Source organism: Vidua macroura, chromosome 12 (genome assembly GCF_024509145.1).
Source record: "Vidua macroura isolate BioBank_ID:100142 chromosome 12, ASM2450914v1, whole genome shotgun sequence".
Lineage (NCBI taxonomy): Eukaryota > Metazoa > Chordata > Aves > Passeriformes > Viduidae > Vidua > Vidua macroura.
In genome coordinates, this window is record NC_071582.1 from 18839547 (window position 1) to 18851039 (window position 11493).

The 11493-nt window shown below is 39.3% G+C and overlaps 1 protein-coding gene across 6 annotated transcripts in view; it reads left to right on the top strand.

The window, feature by feature from the left end:
• Window positions 1-11265, top strand: part of LRRC28 (leucine rich repeat containing 28) — a 51682-nt gene extending 40417 nt beyond the window's left edge. For all 6 annotated transcript variants that reach the window (XM_053988114.1, XM_053988113.1, XM_053988115.1 and 3 more), the window contains 3 exons: window positions 1349-1524; window positions 3733-3892; window positions 6803-11265. In XM_053988114.1, coding sequence (XP_053844089.1) covers window positions 1349-1524; window positions 3733-3892; window positions 6803-6875 — 409 coding nt within the window. In that variant the 3' untranslated portion in view covers window positions 6876-11265. The remainder of the gene's footprint in view (window positions 1-1348; window positions 1525-3732; window positions 3893-6802) is intronic.
• Window positions 11266-11493: the final 228 nt, after the last annotated feature.

Here is an 11493-nt window from a genome sequence, read left to right on the forward strand (position 1 = left end):
TCCAATTTTTAACCTCCATGGATTTTGTGTGTGGCATTAATAGCCTTTACATGAAGTAGACCAAATGTCCCAGCTCTGAACTGCAGAGGCTGTAGTGAGTTCATGGGTTTGTTCCTTATTGAGGTTGGTGAGGGGCTATTCAGCTTGAAAATACAACATGATGGATTTACTTACTGTGATAACTCATTGGGAAAGGATCATTGGAATACTGGATCTCTGAATTCCCACTTATATTTTAACCTCACTAATGGGAGAGTATTAAATATTTAGCAAGAGACTTATTGACTTGCTTGCTATTTGATGCTGCTCTTTTTTGGTTGTTTCTCTGGGCTGTTTCTCCTTTAATCAGAAGAGACGAGATTCTTTGTTGTCAGAGGAGTACTATGAGACTTCTTTCACATCTGATAAGGTTGAGAGTGGTTACCTCCGTTTTAGGTCTAATATCTGGGAAGGCTGACAAATTTGTGTTTCTGTTCCATTTGTTAGGACTGGCCCTAACAAGTTGCTCTTGGCTTCAAATTTCAGTTGTCATAAACAATTCCAATTCCCCTGTTGACTTCCCCAACCTCTTAGTAGAATTTTCCTATGCGTGTCTCTCTGGTATGATCACTTGCAACAGGGATCATGTAAAGAGTTATTATTTTTATTACAAGCTAAGTTTCTCTCTTTGGATCCAAATAACCTTCCCTTTCCATATATGATTTGGGAAGGGCAAGACTAATAGACTTATTAGGATATCTTCCCACTACAGCATTGCAGTTGTTTTTATTTTTCCTTTATCTGCCCACCCCGTACCCTCCAAGGGAACTCTGTGGATGGGGAAAGGTGTAGTACAGAATCACCCAGTAGCACTTAAAATACATTTTTTGTGGGGGCTGGAGTTTGCTTCACATATTATAGTTGAGAAACCCATGATTGTTTTCAGCTGGTTGATCCAAGACACAGGAAGCAAACTGTTGGTAGGAAACTGCTCTCTCAGTAAAGGATTTACCAATGAGAGGCTAAAAGAGATTGTCACGTGGGCAAAGTAATGGGCACGTAGCATACATGGTTCACCCCTTTGGGGTTGTGTTCTCATTTCTTTATGTTATTTGATGAGTAATTCCTCCAAATGTCCCATGTCTAGCACATCACAGAAGGTGGGAATCTGTAGAATCATAGAATAGTTTGGGAAGGGACCTTTAAAGGTCAACCACACCAGGCACTGCTCTTTGCAAGGAATCCTTGAGGGGTGGTGCACTGGAGAACAGTATCAGGCTTACTTTGGGTTGGTCATCTGGGTTTCCCTATAAAGTCACTTTTATTATTTTTTTTCTAACCACTTTCTAAATGTCTTGTGTCCTTCTAGTTGTGGTTCTCCAATTCAAGTTTCAGAGGTGAAACTGCTCTCTTTTTCATCAGGCCAGTTAACTGTGTTCCTGCCAGCAGAGGTGAAATCTATAGGGACAGAAACCGATCATGTCCTGCCTTTGCAAGAACTGGCCATGAGGACCCTCTATAACACCTACTACAGGTTTTTGAAAGGTAATGAAATTTCTGCTTTCTTCAGATTAGAGAAAGAGTGAAAGTGTTTTCTGGCAGTGATAGGAACATTCCTAACAGTTCTTCAAAGGCCTGGGCAAGGATTTATATTTTAAAAGATTTATTTAATCAAATTATGTTTGAAATGCTGCATTAGAACAAAAATGTCCAATATCAAAAACCAGAGTTCCAAAGACTATTTCTGAGGTCAAGTGGTGCTTATAAATGGTTTCTTACTTGAAGTCTGTATGAAGAAGGACCCTTTTTTTTTGCAGGAGAAACTCTTTAATGGAAATAGGAGATGAGAAATACAGTTCCTGAGGCAAGATCAGATGCATCAGCCAACAATGCAGCTCCTTGCCAGGCAGCACACTCCTAAACTGGCAGACTTGTTATACATAAGGCAGAAGCAATGCGAGCAGCCCTCGGCCATTTCGGCACAGTGTGACAGCTGAGCTGCTTTAGTTCTGCCCCAGTTCAGGCTCTCTGCTCTAAAGTGGCCCTTGGCTTATCTGGTTCTGCATCATGCAATCACAGGAGTTAGCAATATCTGATGATAACCTGCAGATCCTCTCAGATCTGGATGTGTTGTGACTCCCCACTGTTGATGCTATCTTGGGAATTCTCAGCTTTAAAGGTCAAAGGAGAAAGCGGAAGAGTGAGAGTTCCAGTGGGAAGATCAGAGGGGTTATGGAAAGGGTCTCTTTGTACCTTGGCCACTGGAGTAAATCCTCACTGCTTTGCCAGGAGAAGTGTACAAGGAGGTCTGCCTTTTCTCACCCACTTGTGACTTGCACAGTCATTTCTGGAATCCAGCTGTATGATTGTGGTTCCTGAAGATGCCAGTGAACTTTGGTTTGGGAATGGGAAGGTGATACTGCAAAATCAGTTTAAGGACTGGCTTGTAAACAGTCTTATACAAGGCTGTGAGATTACACCTATTTTCAGCCAAGATGCAGAACCTGAAAAAGATGGATTTATATATCCATATACACACACCCATAGCTATGTCCTATTCTGAGTGACCTTATTAAAGACTGTGGGCATTACCACTGCAACAGCCCAGTTTTGGTGAGCAGGAGCAGTGCCTGTGTCAGACAGGTGTACGATAATGCTGTGCTGGGGAAGCAGGTGGCACATATGATTAAAGTAGCAGATTTCATCTGTCACTGCCTAAATTTGCAGTTTCAAGAGTGCTGTTAAATACTTGGCAGTTGCTGGGGAAGTGACAGAAGTGACTGGACTACTTTTCCTCAATCTTTGCTTGGCTGCAGAGTGTGACCTTTTCTTTCTGACACACATGTCCTGCTCGTCCCCTCCTTGGGGCTCATGTGGTACATTGTGTCTGGGGTTCAGCCTTGCAGTGGTGGAAAGCTGAAACCAGTGTGATACCATAAAACTGATTTATCAGGTACTGCATCTTGTCTTGATTACTCAGCACCTAAACTCACTCACCTGTCTTGGCTGTCTCTCAGTTTCTAGATGGAGATTAGCATGTGGGGTTTAATTTATAAAACATCATGTGGCTTGGGCCAGGCCTGGGAAAGTGATGGTTCTTTCCCAGGAAATGACCCTGGAGTCCCTTTTGGTGAAAATGATGGCATTTTGTAGGCTGTGGGGGAACACTTAACAGATGAGGAATGTATCGATCTTTTTAGAGTAGTCTCTTTGGTTGGGCCTGTGAGAATTATGCTGGGCTGGATTGAATTTCAAGTAATTCCAAATACTGCAAATACCTTTTTGCTGATGGTGGAGTCTGAGCTTTGTAGTGGTATTAGCTATCCTGCTGGATTGGTTGTTGAAATACATTAATAAAATACTACTGATGTCCTTTTCATAATGTTGTATTGTTATTAGTTACTAAACATCTGTCTAGATCATCTTTGTGTCTAAAAATCCTTCATGATCTTTTAATCCTTTCTAATATTTACTCAAGCTATAATATTTTCACCTGGATATTTTAGCCCAGTTAAACTTATGCCCGCAGATGCTAAACTTGTACATTGAACTTCAGCTTTTTTGAATTTAGACATAGAAAGCACTATGTGCCTCACTTTAATTGTGGTAATTTGTATTACCTCATTGTTGTTTTGACAAAACCTTAAGAATGTGAGGCAGCTGTTTTCTGAATTGTTCATGGATCATGCTTGTGTTTGCCTTTATCATGCAATCATTTTATTATAAATACTTTTTGTTTCTTTTCTTCTCTAGATTTAAACTTTCTGACTCCAATCTCACTACCCAAAAGCCTCTTGGAATTGCTGCACTGTCCCTTGGGACACTGCCACCGCTGCAGCCAGCCTATGTTTACCATTGTCTACCCAAAGCTCTTTCCCTTGAGGGAAACTCCAATGGCAGGATTGCATCAAGGGTAATTATACAGGAAATTACACTGGGGTTTCGTTTAGGAAGAAAAACACCTTATAGAACAAAGCATATTCTTAAGGATTTTTTTTTAAACTTAGCATTTCAGATCCAAAATCCTTAGCCTTTGATTGCATGTATATGTTGACAAATATTTTATTCATGAGTCAACCAAAATATTTCTGTTAGACTGTTAAAAGGGTCTTCAGATATGCTTGTCTCAGCCTGGTGTAAGACAGGAAAGGGTTTGGATAGGATGGGATTGAGCTGTTTGTGGTAGTGCAGTACATGCCTGGCAGCTCTGTGCCCTGGGAAGGAAGTGCTACCTAACACCAGTAATTGCTCTGGTGGTCTCAACCCTGACTTCAGATTGCCACACCAAACAAAAAGTGCTGCAGGATCAAGATGGAAAAAAGCTCTAAGCTGGAGTTTAATTAAGATGTTCTGCAGTAAAATACTCTTGTTTTAATTTCCACACTAATTAACTTGATATATGCTGTGGAAGCATTCTGCATAGTAACATACATTTTGTAGCAATACATGTTTTTAATAATACTTCAGTTTTATGGTTGTAGCAGTTGTGAAAGTGTCTGCAGGATTCACAAGTCAAGTGCACAAGCCCACACAGACTTGCTGACCTACTGGACAGTACAGTCATAGAAGGGACTCAGAATGGGGATATGGTTCAGGGAATGTTGCCTTCATGTAGATAAAGATATAAAATGCCTTTAAGATGAGCCCTGATTGTTTTGCAGTGATTCTTTCCCTAATCCTTACTAGTCTGAGTGGATACTGCAGCCTTCCATGAGCCATAATATCAATGAATGCACTTTCTGCAACAGAAAAGCATCATCTGAGAAATTCCAACTTGTACTGTTTGAAAAGTAATAAAGGAGATTTAAAGCTTAAGTCACTTGGAGTTAAACAAACAAAGGTGATGTTGCAGATTCTTGTTACAGAATTCAAGTCAAGCCATTAATTACAAAGCATATACCTAAAGGTGGTAGGCAGAAAAGAAAGGTGCTCTAAAAAGGAATGTTTTTGAGGTTACTTCTTGGTGTCTATATAATGCAGGAACACCACTTAAGGCCAGTTCCTGGCCTGTGGAAATCCATTGTTTTGATAGTTGATTTGATCTTCCATAAAAACAAGAAACTGCTTTTCAATAGGAAGATCTTCAATAAAAGAGAAGAGACTAATGTGTGGTTCAGGTTGATGGTACCTGCTTTACACAGCTGTATCACAGCTTGTTGTGCTGTGAGTTTGTAACATGAGAAGCATCTGATTTGTAAGCAATTCAGCCTTATGAAATGAAGCAACTTAGGTATGCCAAATCTGGGCAGCAGCCAGAGGGCTGCATAAATGCTATTTTGGAAAAGCCATCTTTCTTAGAAAGATCTGATTGCAGAGATTGCACACTTCAATTTGCCACTGTTACACTTCAGTCATATGTCGAAATCCAGTGGATTTCATGTTGAGTGAAATAATTAACTTCCATATTACAGTCATAATATTCTTAGTCATGTTATAATCATGCTATAAAGAATCTCTTTCAAACATTCAACAGTATCATTTTCTAAGACAATGATGGAAAACTACTGGCTAGTCACTAAATCCATCTATTACCCTGAATAATTCAACAATGTGAGAGTTTGGACTACTTTGTAATTAATTGCTAAGCGTTGCTCACTGTAGAAGTTGCAGTTAGAAGATGATAGACATTATCAGCAGGCACTTTTAGGAATTATTAAAGTTAAGACTCCACAAAAACATACTTTAGAGCTGTTTTGGAAGAACTCTGTATTAACATTCTAAAATATAATAATTAAAAATACATATTTCTGCATGGTTTTCACTTGTTTCAAAAATAGTTATCATTCCTTCCCTTAGACAAGAATGTACTGTGTTCTGCAAAATGCCTTTAATGAATCCAGTCTTAAGTAGCTGACATTTGATGCAAATCCACAGAAAATGAGATCTAAACAGGGCAGCCTGTCATCCTTATCTCTGTAGCTTGTGCACTTGACGTGGTAAGATTATGTGGAATTGTGGAGGTGTGATAGCTGATTTAGAAAGATGTGAAGGACAGGGTTTCTGTTCTAAAGAGCTTAAAGTGACCATGAAAACACACAGGGTAGGGATCCTGGGCGTTTGAACAGCACTGATTAGCACATGCCACATCCATGCCAGTAACTCCTGCCTGGATTTCCGTATCACATTCTGTATCCTCTTAGAGGGAAGGAGAGTTACGTGTTGGACTGGATTTCTGTATCTGAAAAAGCACAGATGCCATGAGCACTGGGTAAAGTGTGATTTCTGGGTTAGTGAAAAACAGATCTGAGCATTTGTAAGGCAGATATCTCAGTCCCTGCCAGGCTGGAGCAGGAGCAGGGTCACTGTGGGGCTCAGATCACACTTGCACAGTGCCATTCCTGCTGCACTGCGTGGCACGGTGTGACAGCACTGCCTGTCACTCATCCTTTTTGAAGATCTGCTTGTTCACTCTGCTAACCAGGGAGGACACTGGCCTTCAGTCATTTCATGCCTACAAGCAGTAATTTAAGAAACACACGAGCAGTGCTGAGGCTGCCCAGCTATTTTCCTGTCAGCTGCTAAACCTGCTGGCTGTGACACTCAGGCACACCCTGCTCAGAGAGAAAAACCACACACTGCTGCTCTAAACCCAGTGTATAAGAAACCAGGAAGGTTTTGAGAACCCCTGCAGTGTTTCTCTGCCTTGGTGTCAGGCACTCAGAGACAGCAAATGAACCTGTGCTTTTCTGGGCTGTGGAGATGGGCTAATCCCATATTTTACAAACCAGCACATTGTCTGTGTGGAATGGAGCCAGGAGCTTTAATCTTTACTGACAACTGTTCCCCCCCTCCCCTTTTGTTTTTTTTTTTTTTTTTCTCCTAGGAGGACAACTGTTAGTTTTGTGGCATACTGCTGCTCCACCCAATGTCTGCAGACTTTTGACCTACTGAGTTGATAAACATTTCAACCTCCTCAGGAGTGCTGCCAGTGTAAAGCTGCATTTGACGCCGTGTCCCCGTGGTACTGGAATACCGTGTGTGCTTGTGCCAAAGCAGCAGAAGTGCCCAGTCAGGAACACTCTGAGGCACTTAAATCCTGCCCTATCAAATCTGGAGGAACTGCAGGAACTTTTCAGAAGTATAAATACTGAGCTTTTAAAAGTATTCATTTCTCTCTCCTCCAAGGCAGCACACAAACCAAACACATTCACAAGCTCTGACTTCAGGATTTCCAGTATTTTTCAAATGTGCCTGATTTCAGGTTGACCCATTGCATCATTTGAGGCAGTTGCATTCCTCTAACTGGAAAAAAAAAAAGTTCAGTTATGGCAAACCAATTTTCACTTATTCATCCCTATCCTCTTCCTCTGTACAGCTGAAATCAGGTGCATTGCTGTAAGCCTGCTGAAACCTTTGATGGATCCCTCTGACTTTTCCATAGAATTCAGCCTTACTTTCTCATCTTAATGTTTACTGCAGTAGAGTTATCCCAGTTGTATATCAAGTCTTTGACAGTTCTCTGTGGTATTTAAATCCACATGCTAAAAGCAGATCTTTCTTTCTAGTATCATTAAATACCACGGTTATTTGATGGGAGTAACTAGGATATGTCTGGAGACTGAAGATCCTGTTTCAGTGAAGGCTGGTACTGATGCCTACACTAAGGGCTCTTGCTCCAGCATGTTTGAGGGTGTGTTGTCTTTATTTTCATTGCTTTATTTTTAGAAATAGTTCTCCTTTTGTTCCATGGAATTCTTCAGGAAGAAGACGACTTTTAAGTATCAATTTCCCTTGGAAAAAAAATCCAACGAGTAATATGATAGTAAATCTTTATATTTATTGTATTTTTACAGTTGCAGGCTATAGATCTGCAAAGAGCTGGTCTTGATCTTTTTCTAGATTCAGCATTTGGCTGATTTGTTCAAGTGTGTCAGTGGATTGTGTGCCTTGGAGAAGGCTGGAAATCCAGGAGCAGGTGTGTACCTCCATGCACAGGTGTATTTGTACACATGGATACGGGCACAGAAAGGCTGGGACATTTGTTTTTATACATTAATGGCAGATTTGGTACAAATTGCCACTCACTATTGTATTTGTGGGAATCTTTTTTTGTTACATCTTGTTTATTTTAAATAAAGAACAAAGGATGGAAAAAAGGCCCAAAATGCCTACGTGACTAAACATTTTGATTTTATACTGAAACAATTTATAGATGATCACTCCTTTTGATTTGTTTTTGAATATATAATTTTTTTAATATAATTTGTTCTTTTTTTTTTTTTACTTTCTTAGGTATAAACCACTTGTTGATTTAGCACAGTGTGCTGCTCTGTGCAATAGGTAGTTACAAGCTGAAATAGATATGAATGAAACAGTTTGTTATAAAAATGGCAAGATAAAGAGACTTATTTGGTAGTGTATTAGCATATGTTGTGGTGAGGTGTGCATACTTTGAAGGCAGGAGGCATTAAAATGTTTTCCTGTTGCCAAAGAAGCATTTGTTCCCTCTGCAGGCTTCCTGGCATCTCTTCAATAAATAGAGTATCTTAAGAGCTTAAAAGAGTACCAAAAAGGCAGTTTTGAGGGTGGAATTTTTAGGTTGTGCATGTTACTTGTAAAAATCTTTCCTGGTTTTATTGGGTTGGTTTTAGAGAGTTGAATTAGCATTAAGAAATGTAGAAAATCATTCAGGAATGCAAGTATCATCTACTGCTTAAGAATTGTGAAACTTTCTAAAATAAATCCCATTTATTAAATCTGCTTTGCAGTAGGGGAAAGAGCCATGTCCAAGCAGCCTTGGTGCTTTTGGATTTCTGTCTGTGTCGTTTCCCAGGTTTGTTTCCATGTTGGAATCCCAGCAGGCCCAGCCACCCCACAGGGTTCACTGCTGAGGCAGCAAAATCCACCTTCAGCTTTATCCTTTTCCTTCAGTACCTCAGAGCTGAGGTGTAAATTGCCCATGTACAATTATATCTCTATCAGAAATGTGCAAGTGTAGGACAGAATCCACTTTTTTAAAAACAGATGGTAAAAGCTATGGTAGTGTTACAGATGTTAATTTTATACAATACTCTGATCAGGAATTTTTAGTATTGATTTTTACTGTGGCTTCCTCTGTCTTTGAAGGAGGTGTTTTCTTGAAAGTTTTTGACCTCTTTTTATAACAAGTTGTGGACTTGAAATCACAGTTTACATCTGAATTCAGTCTGTAAATACTATTTTGGAGTTAAATCTGGCTGTGATCACCTAAAATACATTAATGTTTGTTTTATTAGAAGTCAAGAAGAGTGAAGCTTGATTTTATTATTATAACTTTTTTTTTTCTCTCCCCATAATCTAATTATTTCTTATTGAGTCTGCATCAGTCTTTTTATTGTCTCCAAGTGCACTTCAGAAGAAATTTAGCCTGTTCTATAAGCAGGATAAATCTTAACTAACACTTTAATAGATGATATTTCAAGAATGGAATGTTCAATAAATAAATGACTTAAACATGCAATTGAAGCTAAAATGTCATACCCTATTTTTATAAAACAAAGAAGGGGAAAGCCAAAATACAGACTGAGAATGCAACTTAAATTCATGTTTGATGTTTTGGGGTTTTTTTAATATGAACAGTATTTGTATTCATCTGTATCTTTGGGTGATATTCTTCTAGATTAAAATAACTCCATTCTCACTTGTCCAAATTTTTCTAAAGTTGTTCTGCTGTAAGAGTATTTCATAACCAGCAAGCATGAGAGCCAGCTATGCAAATTGCAGAGAGGGATTTTGTTGCTGATTGAACTGTGCATCACTGGTTTTTCAAGGTGCCACAGTGCTTGGACTTCTCTTTAGTTGGTTTATTTCTGGGTAATTTTTGATTTCTTGGTCTGGTTTGTCAGGTTAGTTCCCACCTAGGTAATTTTTTCTGTGTACTGCAAAACATCAGGTGCCAGATGTTGAAAAAAATGACAATTTAAAAAGGGTTTTTTTTGTTGTTAACAGTAGATCTTAATTCTTCGCTTAGGGTGGAAGCAGGAAAAGTCTTCAGGTTTTTTTTTTCTCAAGGCATTACAAACAGAAAGGTGCAGGAGAGGGATTATATAAAATAAGTCTTTAACCCATTGATACTGCTATAAATTTTTTCTAAGTAAAGATTAACTCCAATTATAATTAGGGATCACAGGCATAACTTTTGTTTAAGTTGTGATAATAGGCACCCTATTCAAACCCTATACAGAGGTAGCTTTTTGTTCTGCCATGAAGGAAATGGAAGAATCTCTGGCTTTGTTTAAAAATCCTGTTGAGTGCTTTTGACGTGGACACTGTTACATTCAGAGCACTGTTCCTGGGAACCTTCCTCATCATCTCTCAGAGGTTCAGAAATGCCCTTTCCTGTGCAAAGAGCAAGGTCTGATATAAAGAAATGTGTATTTTTCTGTTTTGATGCTTCTCCTGGGCTCTTACCACGGTTCATTACAAACCTTCTATTTACTTGGTTGTGGTGAGGTTGAGATGTTGCTCTGAGCAGAGCGGTGCTGTTTATTGCCAAGTTGGCTTCAATTCCTGCAGATTGAATTCTGCTGAATCCCTTTTTCTGGCATTGAAGGGAGCACAGGACTGTTCTAACACCCGTGTGGGAGCAGCGTGTCAGGTTCTACTGACATCACAGCCCAGCTGAAGACTGGAGAGTGACAAACCTGTCACTAGAGGGGACAACTGGCTTTTGAAGGCCACTTTGGCCCCAGCAGAGTACCACTGATAACAAAAGAACTTTTGCCCTGATGTCAGTGGATGATGGGTCAAGTTTTAATTGATGAGAGGGAGGAATGTGTGTTACCATCTTTGTATTTCTTGCAGAAACTGGGACAACACCGGAATCCATGGCTGCTGCTCTGTCTGCAGCTGCGCTTCCATAATTCCAAGATGTAACTATCTTTGCCTCTTAACCTCCCTCTTAATAGTACTCATGTTGTTGCAAAATGTTAACTTGTGATGGAAGAGGCTGAATAAATTGAATCCAGAGTTTTTATTACTTTTTTGTATTACAGACCTATTTTGTAGGAGACCGAAGGTCTGGTGGAAAGAAATGGCAATGTTCATGTGAAGTCTTCATTGCTTTTGCTTTTATGTGCCCTTTTTTGGATTATAACTTGAACTCTGTTTGCAACTGAGTTCATTCTGTGTCTGTGGAAAGCACATGTGCATTGCTTTCTTGCTCTGTATTAATCAAATGTCAATTAGTGTGAAGGTGAGTTTGCTAGATGGTTTATTTAAAGTTAGTGGTGCGAATTATTGTATGTGCTTGTTAATAAACTATATTTTTGGATAAAATTACCATTCATTAAAATTAACTAAATTCTTGCTCCTGGGACTATTAAGCTATGTCAGAATGTAGCATTTAATTTACATTTCAGTTCATTTGCATGGTAATTAGCTAATAAGTCTCTTGTCCCAAGGCTGAAGAGGTGGGGTGAAGACACTAAAAGCATTCCCAAGCCCAAAACACCACTTCAATTCATTTAATCCCTTTGTCTCAGACAATGTAGTTCATCAGATCTTGCATAATAGGAACAAAACCCATATGGAAAC